Genomic DNA, 20,071 nt, shown 5'->3' on the forward strand with positions numbered 1-20,071 from the left:
GTGTTTATTGACTCAGATTCTATCCCGTAGTAGGGAATATGTTGGCTTAATACCTCTTCCTTCTTCTCTCTCTTTTTTTTTGGTGATGGCGATGGTGGATGTTCTACAGGCTTCCCAGTTGGCATGTGTGTTGTAAAGAGAGTTCTTCAGCCTCGTCATATTACTCTCAAGATGACAGTTGCGCACTAGAAAATGAAGATGTACAATTCCAGAAAAAGGTACCTTATTTAAAATTGATGATGTAATTTGTTTGCCAGCTTTCAAGACTTCCTCAAAACATTCAGAATAAAAGTAATTTTAAAAATTCTATGACATAACTTCTGGTGGGGATTTGTAAATTTTCCTTGCTATATCTGAGGGATTACTTGGGTAATTCTGAAATTAATCTATCTCTGAGTTATTTATCTATTCTTATTGCTTATATTTGGAATGTTGAAATATCCTTAGGGCTCCAGTAGGGAGAAAGATAGTACTTATTCAGGAAACTGAAGACTGGTAGCTTGCTTTTTAATACACTAAATAGTTAAAGGGTTTCTAAAGAAAGCCCGTCTTCTAATAAACACTATTAAACATGAGGTGATAGGGAGAGTCTGCGGTCAGTAGCTATGTAGTTTGTTTTACATAATTGGGTGGGATAAATAGAGTCCAAGAAACCTGATGATATTGAAATAATTTATTTTATCATTTTACTGGTAAAAGATGATTATTGACTAGATGCGTTCCCCCCAAAATTGACTGTAAAATATTTATATTTATATCTTGCTCCTCTCCCCAGAGTAACCACAATTTACTGTTTCTTGTGAAAATGTTCAGACCCTTCTCTTAGGTACATACGTATATACCATTACATGGCAAACAAATTAATATTTTTATTTTCATTAAAATGTTATAAATATTCTACAAATAGACTTCCCTCTCTCCCCTCATAATATCTCTTGGATACCTTTTCATATTGCTCTATTCTTGTGAATGACTACATTTTCATTTTATTATATGGCTATATTAATTTGTTAAACTGATCTTTATTGATAGACTTCCATTGTGTCTCAGCTGTATGTCTATATGTGTGTGTACATTTGTGTGTGTGGTGTGTATGCAAACATAATTATATGCTTGGGGTTTCTTGGCATGGTATTTAGAATAGATTATTTAAATTTTTTAGTTATATAGACTATATTTCTGGGATGGAACATTTAAAATTTTGAAGATGTTGCTGAATACTACTTCTCCAAAAAAATTATAATTTAAACTTTCACCCACAAGCTGTAGGATTTAGATCTAATCTCTTCTTTGATGAGAAATCTGAAAACTAAATGTTATAAAAATGAATTTAAGCAAAAGCATTAAGGGGGAATACATTCTCTTAGGAAACAGGCACCTATAGTGTGCTATACAGACTTAAACAAAGTCTATACAGAGTTAAACAAAGTGCTATACAGAGTTAAACAAAGATGAATGTGAACTTTGCTTTTATGAAACTTATATTCTAGAAGATCCATTTAATATCTTACATAATACGTAATAATACATAAAGCTATCTGAAATCCTAACTTGAAAATCAGAGAGATGACACAAAGAACTATAAGTACATTCATTTATCATATATTCCCTGTGTGCCTGACACATAGGGGTGGTAGGGTTAAAGTGCTTATTAAGAAATCAGATGAGGTTCATAACGTTAGTGTACATATTAGTTGTGTCAAGGAAGGAATGCAGGATGATGATAAACATGTAAAAAAGGAAAAGTAATTAGAGTCAAATGGCATAGGACACAGTGTTTTGGATGTAAAGTGTAGGAAGAGGTAATCTTTAATATTGCTTCAGAACTGTTTTGTGAAACAATTTTTATCAGTTAGCTTTTTTGTTTGTTGCAATACAGGATGAAAGAGCGGGACCTGTCAATGCTGAATTATCAGGAAAAGTGAGTTCAGACTTCCCTCTTCCTCTAGAAGAACATAACTTAAAAGATGACTACATTGTGGATGTACAAGTAAGCTATGTTGCTTTGATTTTTAATGGTATGCCTTTTCTAACTACATAGATAGGAAGAAACCTCTGTTTGATACTGTGTTGGGTATTGATACTATTTATTTTTGAAGTACCATCCAACTGGCCTTAATGCTCTTCACCTGATAAAAGTACTGCTTTTGAGGAAATGAGAAATTAATGATTTAATAATACATGAGAACATTTTCTCCGTAGTGAAAGTTGGGTTTAAGTCCTCATTTCTTGTTAGGTTAATTTGGCTCACTGTAATGTATCTGATCTCTTCAGATTTTCAGGTATCGGGAAATTTTTTTCTAACAACAAAAGGAAGTATTTATATGTAGAACACTGTATGTTGATAACAAAATTTTATCACTTTAGTGGACTATGAATTAGTAAATAATAGGTTAAAATATTTTCCCTAAAAAAAAATTAAAAAAAAAAAAGTTTTCCCTTTCCTCTTATGTTGTGTCCTAAATATTATTTTCCACCAGTTTTTATGAACAATATTAGACACGAGACCAGAGTGTTAGTTGAGCAGACTGCGCAAGCATCTGGAAACCATTTACAGTCAGAAATGGCTGAAGGATCTGGGGATATTTGAGCTGGGAGCGGAAGGACTGAGGAAAAACTCTCTCACATGTTAACAAAAGCAGTTCAGCTCAAAATGAGGGAGAATTCCCTTTCATAAGTTCAGTGAGAGTTATTCGATGACTTAATTGGGTTATCTAAGGAGTGAATTTTGTTTTGTTGGATTCTAGAAGATGTTTGTCAAAGGTTTGTGCCTAAGAGTAAGAGAAAAATGATCTCGGTAGCCCTTCTAATCTAATGATCTGACTATCCTAAACATCGCTACTATTGTTCATTTATCTAGAGTTTTCATTATGGTGTACTCATGCTCAGACACAGAAGTGCTTTTTGCATCTTACAGACCTGTGATGTTCAACACAGTGGCCTTTAGCTGCGTGTGGCTATTGAGCACTGGAAATGCAGCTAGTCCAAACCAAGATTTGCTATAATTATAAAACACACTTCAGATTTTGCTTGTAAAAGAAAATAAAAAAGCTTGAAATACCTCAATTTTTTTCATTGAATATGTGTTGAAATAATAGAACAACATTTGTTAACGTAATAGTCCTTTTTCTCAAGGCTTTCACCATAAAATGCAAACTGCTTGTATTCCTTTGTGAATTTTTCATTTTAGTGTAAATGATTCCCCAAATGATCACGTTTTGCATTCTTCTCCCATACCGGCTCTCCTCTTCTTCAGAGTCCTACTTCTTCCAGTCCATAGTCTCTCTTTTTCTCTGAACTGAGCATGGCATGAGTACCTCTTAGTTGTTAAATATTCACTTAGTAAGCTTTTTTTTTTTTTTTGGTATTTTTCTGAAGCTGGAAACGGGGAGAGACAGTCAGACAGACTCCCGCATGCGCCCGACCAGGATCCACCCAGCATGCCCCTCCGGGTGTCGCTCTGCTGCGACCAGAGCCACTCTAGCGCCTGGGGCAGAGGCCAAGGAGCCATCCCCAGCGCCCGGGCCATCTTTGCTCCAATGGAGCCTTGGCTGCGGGAGGGGAAGAGAGAGACAGAGAGGAAGGAGGGGGGGGGGTGTGGAGAAGCAAATGGGCGCTTCTCCTGTGTGCCCTGGCCGGGAATCGAACCTGGGTTCCCCGCATGCCAGGCTGACGCTCTACTGCTGAGCCAACCGGCCAGGGCCTCACTTAGTAAGCTTTAAGTGTCTACTGTGAACTAGGTACTTGGCTATACACTGAGAACATGACAATCGAGAATATAGTACTAAGGTAGTCATAGTAGAGTTGAGAAGAAGAAAGGTAAAGAAGAGGTCTTACAGATGCTGTGATAAAAGTGTGCAGGGACAGTGAAGGCCCAGAAGAAGGGGAATGGCTAATTCTGTTCAGCGTGGCTGTGTGGCTGTGGAGGAGGGGGTTCTGATAGGGATTCTCCGCATCCCAGTCCGATGCTCTATCCACTGCGCCACCGCCTGGTCAAGCAGGAGGTTCTCAAACATGGGTAGATATTTGGTCGATTTCAGAGGGTGTTTGGTAGGAACAAATGGCCCAGAGCAACCTGGACTGATAGAGCAGCCAGATTCCTGAATTGCTTTCTTTTTTTTAGGCGAGAGGAGGGGAGATAGTGAGGCAGACTCCCACATGTGCCCCGACTGGGGTCCACTTGGCAATCTCATCTGGGGCTGATACTCCAGTACTGAGCTGTTTTTAGTGCTTGAGGCTGACCCACTTGGACCAACTGAGCTATTCTCAGTGCCCGGGGCTATGCTCAAACCGATTGAGGTACTTGCTGCAGGAGGGGAAGAAGAAAGAAGGGGAAAGGGAGGGGTGGAGAAGCAGATGGTTGCTTCTGTGTGCCCTAACCAGAAATCGAACCTGGGACAGTCATATGCTGGGCTGATGCTCTGTCCACTGAGCCACCCGCCAGGACCTCAATTGCTTTCTAATGTTACTTGTACATGCTTTGTGTTGTTGTTTATTGGTACTCATTATCTTCTGAACTGCTTAGGGGCAAGAACTGTGTGTTGTACTACTTTATTTATTTACATAGGTTTGCTATACAGTATTGTTACTAGCCTTAATTACAGTAAGAGGGAAATATTTGTAGGTCCAAAATAGAAAAAAGGAAAGACAGAACATAAGCTCCTTTGTCCTAATTTATGAAATGCCGTGAAAAATGTGTAGAATGTGTGTGTTAATACGAAATATATTTATTAGGGTGGTAATGTTGGAAGAAGGATTTTCACTTTTTTATTGAACATTCTTTATATTGTCATTTGTGAGATATACTTTTTGTACAGTTCTGTTCAGGTAAGAGGTAATTTATTAATCTTAACACCTAATATAACTTTCTTTAAAACAGAATATAGAGTCAAAAAAGTTAAGTCCACCTGTGATGGAGACCCTCTCTACGACTGATTTACGTGAAGATCCTTCCAGTGTAACTGTGGGCAGTGAAAACATTGAAAATATTTCCAGCTCATCTACCTCAGAGATCATTCCAGTTTCAAGACTTGAGTAAGTCATACAAAGGGGAAAAAAAGAATCTCATTAGATAATGATAGAATATTTTCTTTATAGAATCAGACAGCTAAACTCAAACTTGAATTTTAGGCTATATAGTAGACCTAAATTATAATGCCTGTGTTTTTATTATTTTTTAATACAATGATTTTATACTATAGTATTTATTCTGCTGCCTAACTCAGTGAAACCGATGAGATCCTAGCTGTATCATATAGGTAAAATGAGGTTCTAGTGTTTAAGAAGCATAGTATAGACTTATATGAATAATCTTATCTATAATTATTAAACATTCAAGTATTAGATTACTCATTTGTATTAAGTATCACTGTAGTATTCCATATATAGGTATGTGTTAGTGTGAATAGCTACCTTTTTCAAATTTGATAGTAACTATTCAGAACACTTAGGTTTTAGGATTCCTTAATTTAGAAAACCTGTTATATACTCTTAGCTCCTTCCAGCAACACTACAAAGAACAAAATAAAAATTCTTTATGACTACATTGAGCATTTTCTTTATCAAATGGATTAATATGTATACAGTGCACGGGACAAATCTGGCACATATACATAGTAAGAATATAGTGTCAGTTAACATCATCATCATCATCATTATTATAATTATTATTATTATCACTACTATTTTTTACCACAAGCACTTTTTAAACACCTACTCTCCTCAGGAATGTGAGTGAGGGCTGGGTTGAAGAAACTGACCCCAGAGATGCTCCGCCTGCCATTCAGGACTGTGTCTTAGTAAGGGGCAGGGGAACAGAACACATGCTTAGTATTTAAACTTAAATATTAAATGCTTGTTCCAGAAAGAATTTGAGGCTAGATATTACATATCTGAACAGTGCCTTATTTTCTCATATTGAACATGACTTGAGTGAAATGGAAGTTATGTAGGAAAAGTAATAGGGTATATATTTGTTAAATGAAATTCTAAATGCATCTTAACTTTAGTGCAATGTTGTGAGAAGATGATTTTTTGATACTGTAGGCAACAAATCTAACATTAGTAGAATGCTTAGTATACTAAGGGGCAGAAATGAAACATGGAGAAGATGTGTTTAGAGTAAATAATTTAAAAATCCTATTCTTGATAAAAATGAATTATTTTAAAACTTTTTAAATTGAATTTATTAAGGTAACAGTTAATAAAATTATACAGGTTTCAGGTGTACAGCTCTATAATACATCATCTGTTTATTGTATTTTGTGTCCACCACCTCAAGTCAAGTCTCCCTTCATCATCATTTATTTTCCCTCTACCTTCTTCTACCTGATAAGACCTAATATTAACCTATAATATTTTATTGTAAAATTTGGTAATTAACTACTTAGAGTTTAAGGACACTAACAGATCGAGTCAGCAGCTGATTTTCTATGATTTAAAAGAAGCAAATTCTTGAAAACAGTCTGCAGAAATGTAAAGCATTCTTCTCTGACTTAGCTTATGTTTTGGAAATTACTGATAACATTTTTAACTTATTCTACATTGTGTCAGTTAAATTACAGCTTTTATTTGTTTGTTTGTTTTTTATTTTTAGTGAAATAGAAAACTCTGGTACTATTCCTCTAGCCAAGCCACAAGAAACTGAGCAACCCGAAACTGATTGTGATGTTGGCGAGGCCCTGGATGCCAGTGCTCCCTCTGCCCAGCCTGCCTTTGTCAGCCAGCATGAAAGGTGGGTGTGAGCCGTGCTGCCCTGGTCAGTCCGGAGTGACAGGGTGCCATGTCATGTCAGAGCGGACTTAGGGGGATGCTAATTCCACTGTCTGATGGAGGGAGAGCGGTCCCGCGTGTGCTCCTTTCTTGTTTACTGTCTACATGGTAATTAGAATAGTTTCGATTGTATAGATTTGTTAGCTAAAAATTTTTTTCAATATGTCTTTTGGTTTCAAATAGCCTTGTTGGCCAGCACATAGAAAATGTGTCATCTTCACACAGCAAAGGAAAGATAACAAAATCAGAATTTGCATCAAAAGTTTCAGCAAGTGATCAGAGTAGTGGTGATCCCAAATCTGCATTGAATGCTTCAGAGAATTTAAAAAACGAGGTAGGTATTATATCTCGCACTGTTTCCTACTTTATCACGTGGTGTATTTTTGTCCAGCATGTTAAAGGAATGCATTTTCCCCATGAAACCAAATCAAGGTGCATTACAGCGCCGTTGTCATACCCCACAGCCAGAAATAAAACTAGACACATACTACAAAAATGTTCTCATTTGTAACTCTTTAAATTGTAACGAATATCTTTGTATTTTGTGGAAGTTGAAATCTTTGTTTCTTTCAGAGTTCTGATTATACCAAACCAGAAGAAATTGACCCTACATCTGTGACAAGTCCCAAGGACCCAGAGGACATACCAACATTCGATGAATGGAAGAAAAAAGTTATGGAAGTAGAAAAAGAAAAAAGTAAGATGGCATGTGATTCCTTTTATTTTCTTTTTATAAAGGAACTGATTTAAATATGCTTTTTGCTTTTTAATTAGTAAAATAAATTTTTGAAAACTTTTTAAAGGTTAAAACTTACCAATATGCTACTAATTACCCACATATAATTTACCTGTGTATAATTATGTACAGTTTAATCCTAATTAAAATCTATTATTGTAAATTACTCAATAAGGGAGGATAAAATAAGGTAAAGATAGCAGAACTGTGATTTTCTCAGTTTATAAGAGGAAAGTTGAGGTATGTAAAGTCTGAGTCATAAAGCTTTAAACTGTAAATACAACTGGACCAAAGTTATTAACACTTTCTTTTTGCTTTTGTAACAATTCTCAGAGTTAAGAATTGTTAATCCTAGGATTAGAGATAGAAGAATAACATTCTTAATAGAATTAAGTGTATTTTTTTATATTTTTAAGAGCTCATTCTCATGAATAAGCTTCATTTTGTGAGTTATATTACTTATATATAAATCAAGCAATGTGGATTTTTAAAGCTAATTTGTTTATTGGGGATATTTTAAAGCTATTTAGGTAAAACATTTTGAATTTCTTAATGGGTTTTAAAATATTCTCTTAAATATTAAAACCTGTTCTTTAGACAGTAGCCTGTTGCTTTTGAGATGATTGTGTTGCTGGAGTATTTTCAATCATAATCATCATGTGTATGTTTATAATAAGGTTTGTCTGCAGGCCAGTCAATGCATGCATCTTCTAATGGAGGTCTACATGCCACAAAAAAGGTCCAGAAAAATCGAAATAATTATGCCTCAGTAGAATGTGGTGCCAAAATCTTAGCAGCTAATCCAGAAGCCAAGGTACTTAGTATAAAATTCTTTTGCACATATAGGAACATAGTGACTTTATAAATACAGGCAGTGATTTCCTGAGTACTGTCTTTTTACATGAGCTGTTTATCTAATTCACTAGTACATGTAAGAGGACGCTTTTAAAGATCTTTTCTTGTATGAGTTCTTAGTTATATTGGTTGATACACCGTACTTTTTTTTCTTTTGAAGACTATTTTTAGAGCAGTTTTAGGTTCATATCACACTGAGAGGAAGGTGCAGAAATTTTCCATCTCCCCCCAACACGTGCATTGCATCCTCATTACCAGTGTATCCCTGCCACAGTGATACATTTATTATAGTCGAACTTTCGTTGACACGTTATTATCAAGCCAAGTCCATAGTTTAAGTTGGCGTCCAATCATGCATTCAGTGGGTTTGGACAAATGTGTAATGACATGTCTCCATCATTATGGCATCATGCAGGGCATTGTCATTGCCGTAAGAACAATGGGACTGAAGTTATTAGCATTGTGCACTGCCTGTTTGTCCATTCTTCCCCCAGCCGTGGCCACCACTGCTCATTTCACTGCCTAACTAGTTTTCCCTTCAGTGGTTGGAGCCATACAGTGTATAGTTTTCAGAGTGGCTGCTTTTACTTAGTAACATGCATGTAAGTTTTGTCCATGTCTTTTCATGACTTGTTAGCTCATTCCTGTTTAGTGCTGGATAATATTTTATTGTCTGGATGTATATCCCAGTTTATTTATCCATTTGCCTATTTAAGAGGATGTACACTGTTTTAACTTTTTAAACCTGTGTGAAATTTTAAAATAAGCTATCCAATAGAAAATCAATTTTTCTTTAGTTACATTTAATTTTAAATGTTTTGTTGTAAAGCTAACAGTGTTTTAGTCATAACTGGTAAATTTTAGCCAAATGAGTGTTTCAAAATCTTAGGTGTGTTATAAGATTTAAAAATATCAAAATTCTAGAAAGCTTTAGAGTTGAAATAAAAAGCTTTACCTAAGTAATTTGTCTCCTCACCCCTTTTAAACTAGAGCACATCGGCTATTCTTATAGAAAATATGGATCTTTACATGTTGAACCCTTGCAGCACTAAGATTTGGTAAGTGATACACAGTTCAATAAAACAGACTCTGTATATGTACATATTGCTAAACTTTTATGTTAGGGTTAGATTGATTTGTTCATGTAGCCACTCAATAAGCATTTGTGATTGATTGGTGCTGGGACTGTACTTACCTTAGTTAGGTCCTGGGATACAACATTGAACCAAGTGCTTTTCCTATTGAGGTAAAAAAAAAAAGATCTAGTCAAATAATTATGAGATAGTGTAAAAATTACTGCTGCAAAGGTATTATAGGAACAGAGACAGTATGTAATTACAAGAGAGGATGAAAGAGGGCTTCCTGGAAGAGGTCATCCCTGAGCGGAGTCTTGAAGGGTTCATAAGAAGAGGCAGAAGAGGGAGGGAGAGGTAGTCAGGAGCTATACACATAAGGAGATAGTGGTAACGAGCGACTTCACGTAGAAGCCACCTGAAGAAGTCATTTTAGCCATAACAAGAAGGAAGGTAATGCAACAGTTAAAGTAATGGTGAAAGATGAGACAGTTACTTTTGCAGTAACCAATCCATCTAATGCTGTGTATACCCAGCTTGAAGTTTTTTCAAGTTCATCTTCAAGACCATGAAGGGTATCATTTATTTTTAGTAAATAAGTGACGCTATCTTGCTGGCATTTTAAGAAGGCTGTCCTCAAAGGAGGATGCAATTGGAAGCAGGGAAACCAGGTAGGGACCTATTGTCCAAGCTCAGGTGAGAACGAGGACTTTAAGGCACTGACAATTTGGATGTAGAAGAGAGGGGGATATATATACAAAGACATTTATAGCAGATAAAATTGACAGCCTTTGGTTAGTAATTGGCTGTGAACAAGAGAGAGGCATCTAGGAAATCTCCCAGGATTCTAGTGCACTGCTTGGATCTATGATTCTGTCATTAACTAAGGAAATAGGCAAAGGAGCAGATTTATGGGAGGAAATAATGTGTGATATACTGCCAGTTTTATTAGAATGTTGTAAAGTACCATACTCACTTCCGCGGTTTTACGTAGAGACACCAAGTCCAGATGAATTTTGAAGGGTTTTATTAAAAGGAGGAGATTTATTAATATGCTGGCTGCATATGACTAACACGGGGCGTATCTGCCCCAAATCGTGCAGCCCCAAATGTATCTCAGAGGCTGGTTATATACCCTTTGACCACATTCAGGTTGGGAAGCATGACAGCATGACACAATCATTAACAAGCTTATAACGTTTGTCTAGGGCAGGGGTCTCCAAACATTTTACACAGGGGGCCAGTTTACTGTCCCTCAGACCATTGGAGGGCTGGACTATAAAAAAAACTATGAACAAATTCCTATGCACACTGCACATATCTTATTTTAAAGTAAAAAAACAAAAGGGGAACAAATACAATATTTATTTATTTATTTATTTAATTTACTTACTCATTTTTTTTAGAGGAGATAGAGATAGAGATAGAGATAGAGAAAGTGGGGAGGAGCAGGAAGCATCATCTCCCATATGTGCCTTGACCAGGCAAGCCCAGCGTTTTGAACCTGCGAACTCAGTGTTCCAGGTCGATGCTTTATCCACTGTGCCACCAGAGGTCAGGCACAAATACAATATTTAAAATAAAGAACAAGTAAATTTAAATCAACAAACTGACCACCAGTATTTCAATGGGAACTATGCTCCTCTCACTGACCACCAATGAAAGAGGTGCCCCTTCCAGAAGTGCGTTGGGGGCCGGATAAATGACCTGAGGGGGCCGCATGTGCGCTTGGGCCAGGCTGTAGTTTGGGGACCCCAGGTCTAGGGGATTTAAAAAATGTTAAAACTTTCAAGATAACACAGTGGTGATGTCATTTTACATGTCAAAATACATTCATAAACCTTCTAGTGTCTATCTCTCCTCCTTTGCCTAGAGGTACACATTAATCTCAGGATTCCAGGAAGGGAGGGAGAGCTAAAATCAGTGTAGGGTGGTAGGTAAATTTTGTCTTACTGAAAGGGAAAGGAAGTTCTTCAGATAACCTTAATCCTTTCAGAGAACTAACACTAAATGACCCAGTTGTCCTTGTAAGTCAGGAGACTTTCATATCCTTTTCCCTCCATTTTCCAAAGAAAGGTTAAGATAGAAAGCCTGACTCTTTCTCTTTAAAATGGCATTGCCAATACTAAGTTTTACAGTTCTCTGGCACCTTACCACAAGATTACTTGATTTTATTGCTCAAAAGCAGCAACTTAAAAGAGAATTAAGGTAAATCACCACTATTATATCGAATTACATATATATAAAATATTATTTTAAGGAGAAACTTTAAACTTTATGCTTATTCTTGGCCTTTACCCCTTTTGGTAATATGTGCATTTAGGTTCACTTTGAAAATCGACAGTAAATTACTTAAAAATGTATTAAGGGATCATTTCCAAAACAGTTTTTTATTATGCCATTTGGTTCATAAATTGAATTTGAAGAAACTATAGTCTGAGATCATAACACATTATTTTGAGGTGTTTTTCTTTGTAGAAGCCTTTGTGGTCAGTAAGTATTCAAGTTTTATGCTCCGGAATTTTTATTTCAAGCAAACACATGCTGAGATGAAGTTACATGCAGTAATCATTTTGCTTTATTCTGGTTTGCAGAATAAGTGATCATAGCACCCCATTTAAAAAAAATTTATTGATTGATTTTAGGCAGAGAGAAAGGAGTCCGGGGAGAGAGAGAAAGATTGAGAAGCACTTATTTGTTGTTCTACTTAGTGTGTATTCATTGGTTGCTTCCCGTGTGTGCCCTGACCGGGATCAAATCTGCAACCTTGGCATTTGGGGTGACATTCTAACCAACTGAGCTAGCTGACCAGGGCCTAGCTACCCATTTTGTATTTAAATGTTTCTACCAGACAGCATGTATTTGTGTATATATGTTTTCTCTGTATTTTACTTTTTGCTCATTTGTATATGTATGTATTTTTTCACTAATAAGTAGAGAACCTCAGAATACCTTTTAACTGATTTCACCTGAGCAAGGGGTCACTTGGTCTGCTGTAGCCTCCCTCTCAGTCAAGACATATATGAGAAAGCAGTCAGTGAACAACTACAGTGCCGCAATGAAGAATTGTTGCTTCTCATTGAAGTGCATGCACCTCAGTGATTGAGGTGCACTGTCCCACTTACCACAGAATCTCACTATAGCTTTAATAAGTCTTAATATCTGGTAGAATAAGTTTATATATACTTCATATCTATCAAACATATCATCACTGTTCTTGTCCTTTTGTTTTTCTTTTAAATACTAGAATTATCAAATTTTATAAAAAATTATGCTGGCGTTTTTATTGGAGTTCAAATCCTGAGATAAGTTTCAGGATTATTTACATGTTAGGATGCTGAGTCTTACTCTTCTTTTATTAGCTCTTTTGTCAGTGCATTTGTTGGTTCACTTGTTGGTTTATTCATCTATTGGATATTTTTGAGCACCTGTTCTGTGATGCAGCTGGTGCTGAAACAATGTTACACAAAAAAGATAGTTTGGTTAATCTGTTTCTTCTTGGGTTAATTTTGGTAAGTTGTATTTTTCTAGGAATTTTTTTAAATCCATTTTTAGAGGTTTTTCTTAGTGAAATTGTGTATGTATATATAGTATTCCCTTATTGTTTAGAGATCTTTTCTGTTTTAAAATGTTTTTTCACCATATTTTTATATATGCCGCCTTTAGTCTCCACAGAAATTGGTCTGCTTTGGCTTCATTGATTCCATTGCATTGTGTTTTTGTTTATTGTTTCTTATATTTTGGTTTGAATCTGTATTTTACACTTTATTATTTTGTGACAGAGACAGAGAGAGGGACAGATAGGGACAGACAGGAAGGGAGAGAGATGAGAAGCATCAATTCTTCATTGCGGCACCTTAGTTGTTCATTGACTGTTTTCTCATATATGTCTTGACTGAGAGGGAGGCTACAGCAGACCAAGTGACCCCTTGCTCAAGCCGTCAGCCTCGGGCTTTCAAACCTGGGTCCTCTGTGTCCCAGTCTGACACTATCCACTGCGCCACCACCTGATCAGGCTGTGTTTTACACTTTCTTTAGGTCTTGTCTGTTAAACTTATTTTTTTCTAATACTATATACACCTTTTCTCTCATATACGTTTAAAGTTATGCATTTCATTCTTATTTGTATCATCTAAATTTTGATACATGTTGTTTTTTCAAACCACTTGTATTTAGATCTGCTACATTACTGATCTCTTAAAATTGTTACCTCTAAGTAATAGAAGTATATTGAAATTGGATTTTTCAACTTTTATATGTACTGTTTATTTGCATATATTGTCCTCTGCTTCTAAGAAAACATAAAAGATAAGCCAAAAAATGTAATAAAAGAGCTTTTTAAAATTGATTTTAATGAGGAATAATTACACATATAGCAATATTTTACATATTCTGAGGCTATTAGGTGCATGCAGGTTTTAGAATTGTTAAAACTTCCTGGTGACTTGACTCTTTATACCTGGAAATACATTTGTCTGAAAGCTTATTTTACCTGATAATAATATAGCTCATGTCTTTTTAGAAATGGAGAACATGGAGTGCAAAAAGAGGAGATGGGGAAAATTTGCTCTTTATTTTCTTTTTTTTTTGCATTTTTCCGAAGCTGGAAACGGGGAGGCAGTCAGACAGACTCCCGCATGCGCCCGACCGGGATCCACCCGGCATGCCCACCGGGGGGCGATGCTCTGCCCCTTCCAGGGCATCGCTCTGTTGCATCCAGAGCCATTCTAGCGCCTGAGGCAGAGGCCACAGAGCCATCCTCAGCACCCGGGCCATCTTTTGCTCCAGTGAAGCCTTGGCTGTGGGAGGGGAAGAGAGAGACAGAGAGGAAGGAGAGGGGGAGGGGTGGAGAAGCAGATGGGTGCTTCTTCTGTGTGCCCGACTGGGAATCGAACCCAGGACTCCTGTACGCCAGGCCGACGCTCTACCACTGAGCCAACTGGCCAGGGCCGCTCTTTATTTTCTTAATCCTTATAAAAGGATGCATTTTCTCCATTATAAATAGAAAGTGGAGTCCGAGTGTAATGTTCCTTGGTTTGCTCTCCCGGGGATGGGGGTATGTGTGTGCCTGAGAGGCTTTGGAGCCAGGGAGGCTTGTGCTCTGACTTCAGCTTCACTACTTGTTGACGAAATGACTAGTAGGGCTTTTAATTCTACTGCTTTAACAGAGACCAAGTAACTGGTTTAAATAAGACAGACATTTAACTTTCTCTGATGTAAAAGTTCAAGCTGGTTGCTGGTGCAGGTATGCCCCAGAAGAAGGAAAGGCCCCTACTCCCCGTCATGTTGCTCTGCCTCCCCTAAGGTGCCCCTGCCTGCACTGCTGAGGTGGTTTGTTCTTACCACGTCCTCATTCCCACCTGTCAGGCTAAGGTGGGAGAAAGCAAGTGGTCAGGCAGCGGCTTCCTTTTAAAGGCTTGACCTGGAAGTTGCACGGGAGCTTCTGCTCACATCCTGTCACCCAGAACTAAGGAACAGGGCCCAAAACTGGAAATAGTCTTTGATGGATGGCAGTCTGCTCAGCTGTGTCTTGGAGGCTCTGCTGCCAAACCACAGAGGGGAAAGATATGATGTAACCAGATAGTGTTTATGAAATGATTCTATAAAATGGAGATAATCTTCTTTGCAGCTTAAGGATGGATTAAGTCATCTAATGTTGTGTCTGACCCAGAAGGAGCAGTCAGCGAATGTCAGTTTGCTTTCTTCATGAGCCTCTCTCTACACTTGATTGGTTTTACCATCTCCCAGAAATTGCTTCTGTTGTTTTCCAAGGTTAAACGCAATATAACTTTAATGCTTTTGATTTAGTTAACACTTGATTGCCAATGTATGATTTCATTTGATGTAATAGTTTGTCAAAGGATTGATTAAAGTGCTAGATGTCATGAATGTTTTTTTTCCAAATCCATGCTATATACAATTTTAGTTTACACCACATGCCACCTTATTTTTAATTTTTTTCTAGGCAGCAAATAATTTGTGGCATCTTTCCATGTCTATAAATATAGGTCTCTGGCATTATTTGTAGAAAACAGCTTTATTGATTTGCTTGGGAAACGCAGATGTTTCCTAATCAATAACCAAGGCTGCAAATCCTCTTTCCTTTTCTAAGGAGTCACTTAATGGACATCTGGTCTATTTATGCGACTGTTAATGTAATGTTTGATAAGAATTGGTGTTTTAATTGGTTTATCTAAATGCCTTTTTTTTTTTTTAAGGTTTGTCATTGAACTTTGTGAACCAATTCAAGTGAAGCAGTTTGATATTGCAAATTATGAATTATTTTCATCTACTCCTAAAGACTTTCTGGTTTCTATCAGTGACAGGTAAATTCTAAAGCTGGTTTCTACAGAATTTATGGTGGATCTCTAGTGTAAAATTTTTATTTTTTTATATTGTGTCAAATTGTAGGAACAGTTATATTACTACTTTAGTGTATTTGTTAAGTAGTTTACTTTCATTTACTCATATAGTGCTTATAACAACCATATGCTGCTATTACCTTTAAGATGAGGAAACAGTAAGGCGAGATTTAGTGGTTTGTCCAGGTCACATGACTTGTGAGTTAGCTTCAGACCTAGATCTGTGTGGCTTTCAAGTCCTTGTTTTTAATTATGCTCTATTTGCTTCCATATATTTCCCTTAAACATTATATAAAAGAGTACTTTATTTCATGAGGTATATTTTTTTGTTAAAGTATACTTTGAAACTTTTTTGTTGATGAATGTGATTATAAAAGAAATAATAAACATACTTCGTAAGGAATTTGGTAAAGAACCACAACCCTATCAACCAGACATAGTTATTAACATTTTAGTATATTCTTTCGTCTTTCCTATGTATTTATTTAACCCTACAAAATAAATTCAGTTTTTCCTGTTTATATCTTGAGAATATCCTTTTGTCTTTTAAACACACTATTTTGAATGAGTACTCATTATTTCCATAGTGGAGGAGTTTATTCATTCTGTAAATAACGTTTTGAATAGCACCAATGTGCTTTGTAGGGTGCTGTTGTTTACGTTACCATTCTTCTGTCATTGATCATGGGTTTTCCATGGTGTTTCTTCCCCGCTCCACACTCAGTGTTGCATATATACAGTTTTTGAAATAAATCCTCAAGTACTCTCGAGAATTCTGTCTATATTTCTTCAACTAACCTTCCTCAAATCACTTGTTTTTCTCTACCCTGTAATTTTTTAATAATGTCAGATGGCCATATCAGCTCTGACCATTTGTGCATGTGTGTGTGTGTGAGAGAGAGAATGGAGCACATGCCATAGTAAACAAAACACAGTAATTTTAAGTTTTTATTCAGACTTTCTTTTCAAGAGGGTACAGTTACTTTAGATCTGGGAAATTCAAACATGATTTTAAGGGCTTCTTCTCTTTCCCCACCCACCACTTTCATTTATATTTTATATCATCACGCACTTGTCAGTACAGGAAAAGTAGTACCTCCTTTCAAACAGCATTGGCTACTTCCTATTTTTTTAAAAATTTTTAAATTTATTATTATTTTTTTATTTTAGAGAGGAGGGGGGAGAGAGAGAGAGAGAGAGAGAGAGAAGGGGGAGGAGCAGGAAGCATCAACTTCCATATGTGCCTTGACCAGGCAAGCCAGGGTTTTGAACCGGCAACCTCAGTGTTTCCAGGTTGACGCTTTATCCACTGCGCCACCACAGGTCAGGCCAGCTACTTCCTATTTTAAAACCTCCAGTTTACTCGAAAGCTTCTCAAAAAGCAGTACTAGTCCCTTCTTTTTTTTTTTTTTTTAACAGAGACTGAGAGAGAGGGATAGATAGGGACAAACAAACAGGAACGGAGAGAGATGAGAAGCATCAATCATTAGTTTTTCGTTGCAACACCTTAGTTGTTCATTGATTGCTTTCTCATATGTGCCTTGACCGTGGGGCTACAGCACGAGTAACCCCTTGCTCAAGCCAGTGACCTTGGGTCCAAGCTGGTGAGCTTTTGCTCAAACCAGATGAGTCCTCGCTCAAGCTGGCGAGCTCAGGGTCTCAAACCTGGGTCCTCCGCATCCCAGTCCGACGCTCTATCCACTGTGCCACTGCCTGGTCAGGCAAGTCCTGGTCCCATTTTTATTTTCTTGTCTTCCCTTCTATTTTGAATATGGTGTGATTTTTCTAAATAGTCTTTCTCCATAAAAAGGAACCTGTCAGAGTTTTAGTTGGAAAAGAAAATGTATGTTTTCCACTCAATGTTTAACTCCTCTTTAAACTATGTTAGCAGTATGTTCCCCTGGAGAGGGAAAAAACACACATGATCAATTTTGAAGATGTGATGAGACTTCTCAATATGTTTCATAGTTTTTTAAGAAGAGTATTTGTATTGTCTGTTTTTTAGGTACCCCACAAATAAGTGGGTGAAGCTGGGGACATTCCATGGCAGAGACGAGAGAAACGTGCAGAGTTTCCCTTTAGACGAGCAGATGTTTGCAAAATATGTGAAGGTAGTGTTGGCACACAGGGCTGTGTCCCAGCGTGCACACGAACCTGTCACTCAGACTTTATAATCTCACTCGCCTGCTTAGGAATAAGACCGGGGGCATTTACTGAAGCATCCCGTAAAATCATTCTTACTTGGATATATTATTTTATCAGACAAATGGTAATACATTACCTTTGTTGTACCTAGAAACCTAGACCAGTGTTTGATATTTGGGGCTCTGATGAAACTTCAGATTATAATCTTAATTTTCTTGAGTCTTTATATAATATCTTCATAGTATAGATCAGGGGTCCCCAAACTTTTTACACAGGGGGCCAATTCACTGTCCCTCAGACCGTTGGAGGGCCAGACTATAAAAAAAAACTATGAACAAATCCCTATGCATACTGCACATATCTTATTTTAAAGTAAAAAAACAAAATGAGAACAAATATAATATTTAAAATAAAGAACAAGTAAATTTAAGTCAACAAACTGACCAGTATTTCAATGGGAACTATGATCCTCTCACTGACCACCAATGAAAGAGGTGCCCCTTCTGGAAGTACAATGGAGGCCGGATAAATGGCCTCAGGGGGCCGCATGCGGCCCGTGGGCCGTAGTTTGGGAACCCCTGGTATATAGATTTTTAGGTCATTTCAACTTCACTACCTAGTTATTGTTATTATTACAGATTTTGCCTTTTTATATTCAAGTAAAATATTGTGTATCCAAATTCCAATTTCAAATAAAGGCAACTCTTAAACATTTTTATTCAGTATCCCTGCTGCTTTCTCTACTAATAAATAGAATTACTACTCTTGAATTGGATTTAGACAAAATATGGGGATTTCCTACACTTGTCTTTTCCTCCTTTTTTTTCCTATAAAATAATAGCGATACCTTAAAGTACCATTGTGTTCATAATATGACCTTTTGGAATAACAGCTGCTCTAATTTCTCTGTTTTCTTCCTCAAATGTGAAAACTTTTAGCTACCTAATTGTCTTCTGGGATTATACTGTCTGTCTTGTTAATAAGCATGTGTTAAATTGGCTTCTTTAATTGGGTAAACTTGTAGTATTCCTAGTTTCAGTGTGAACATACTAAATTCTATTCTTAAAAGAGTTGATATTCTCAGTCAGTGATTCAACGATTTTCAGGAAAATGAAGGTACATTTCAATTCCTTTTAAAATGAATGCTGAAATAGTTTAATGGCCTTTTTATACAATGTGATGAAGGGAAATGTTAAAAATTGTTTGGCAGGTGATTTAATTTTTCAGTTCATGCAACTCACATGTTGTGAAATAGTTCTGAGAATCCCACCATCTACTTTGTTAATAATGAAATGGCATTTTCTTGTAGCATAAAAATATGCCAGAAAAAATTCTACCCAATCTCCTGTATGGTGGGAGACTAGAGAGCCCTTTGACGATTAGTTTTCTAAAAAGTCCTTTTTGGTAGAATTAAATCTAAAAGCAAAAAAACCCCAAACATTAAATGTTACCTGGGTTTTTCTTATCTCAAAAGAACTCAACCTAAGTCTACAAACTCTTCTTCAGTAATTTATATTTTTAAAGGGTGTTGATTTATGTATCTTCTAGTGTTCTGTACTTAAAATAATAGCATACCAACAATTCATGCTTTCTCTAAAACAATTTGTATATAATATTGTATAACTATTTCATGTTATGGGAGTTAGTCTTTTCAGTATATATGAACAGAGATACATAAATCTGCATATGTATTAATATATAAACTCATAGGTATATTCATAATTCTTATAAGTGTTATTTAAAGTAATATAAAGCACGAGTTGATTCTAGAGACTGTTATTACTTTTAGAAAGCTGTCTTAACTAACAAATAAATAAAACAACAGCCACGAATTTTAGGTTATTCAACTTATTAGCCTTAACATTAATTTATTTCATTACAGTTAGATTATATTTTCTAGTTGTGATGGTAAAAGTTTCTGCAAAGAATTAAGGGTACTACAATTTTATCCATCAAAGTACCTTGCTTTCTCCTACTTTAATTGTGCAATATAATTTACAAATATTAAATGTTGCTTGTGGCATGTTATCCAGACTTTGGAACTGATTTCTTTTTCTCTTCCTTTCTCTTGCTTCAGATGTTCATCAAGTACATAAAGGTTAGCAACCTCTCTTTTGAAATATTGGATA

The 20,071-nt window shown here is 36.4% G+C and overlaps 1 protein-coding gene across 4 annotated transcripts in view; it reads left to right on the top strand.

Moving 5' to 3' along the window:
* The window catches only part of SUCO (SUN domain containing ossification factor), a 67,300-nt gene that overhangs the window by 18,705 nt on the left and 28,524 nt on the right, over positions 1–20,071 (top strand). The window contains exons 2-12 of one of the 4 annotated variants that reach the window (XM_066371526.1): positions 110–218; positions 1,880–1,990; positions 4,880–5,034; positions 6,596–6,733; positions 6,955–7,105; positions 7,345–7,468; positions 8,185–8,321; positions 9,353–9,420; positions 15,654–15,761; positions 17,803–17,908; positions 20,020–20,040. In XM_066371526.1, coding sequence (XP_066227623.1) covers positions 110–218; positions 1,880–1,990; positions 4,880–5,034; positions 6,596–6,733; positions 6,955–7,105; positions 7,345–7,468; positions 8,185–8,321; positions 9,353–9,420; positions 15,654–15,761; positions 17,803–17,908; positions 20,020–20,040 — 1,228 coding nt within the window. The remainder of the gene's footprint in view (positions 1–109; positions 219–1,879; positions 1,991–4,879; positions 5,035–6,595; positions 6,734–6,954; positions 7,106–7,344; positions 7,469–8,184; positions 8,322–9,352; positions 9,421–15,653; positions 15,762–17,802; positions 17,909–20,019; positions 20,041–20,071) is intronic. The other 3 variants (XM_066371523.1, XM_066371524.1, XM_066371525.1) reach the window with 3 other exon arrangements.

This window comes from Saccopteryx leptura, chromosome 2, assembly GCF_036850995.1.
Source record: "Saccopteryx leptura isolate mSacLep1 chromosome 2, mSacLep1_pri_phased_curated, whole genome shotgun sequence".
In the NCBI taxonomy this organism is placed as follows: Eukaryota; Metazoa; Chordata; class Mammalia; order Chiroptera; family Emballonuridae; genus Saccopteryx; species Saccopteryx leptura.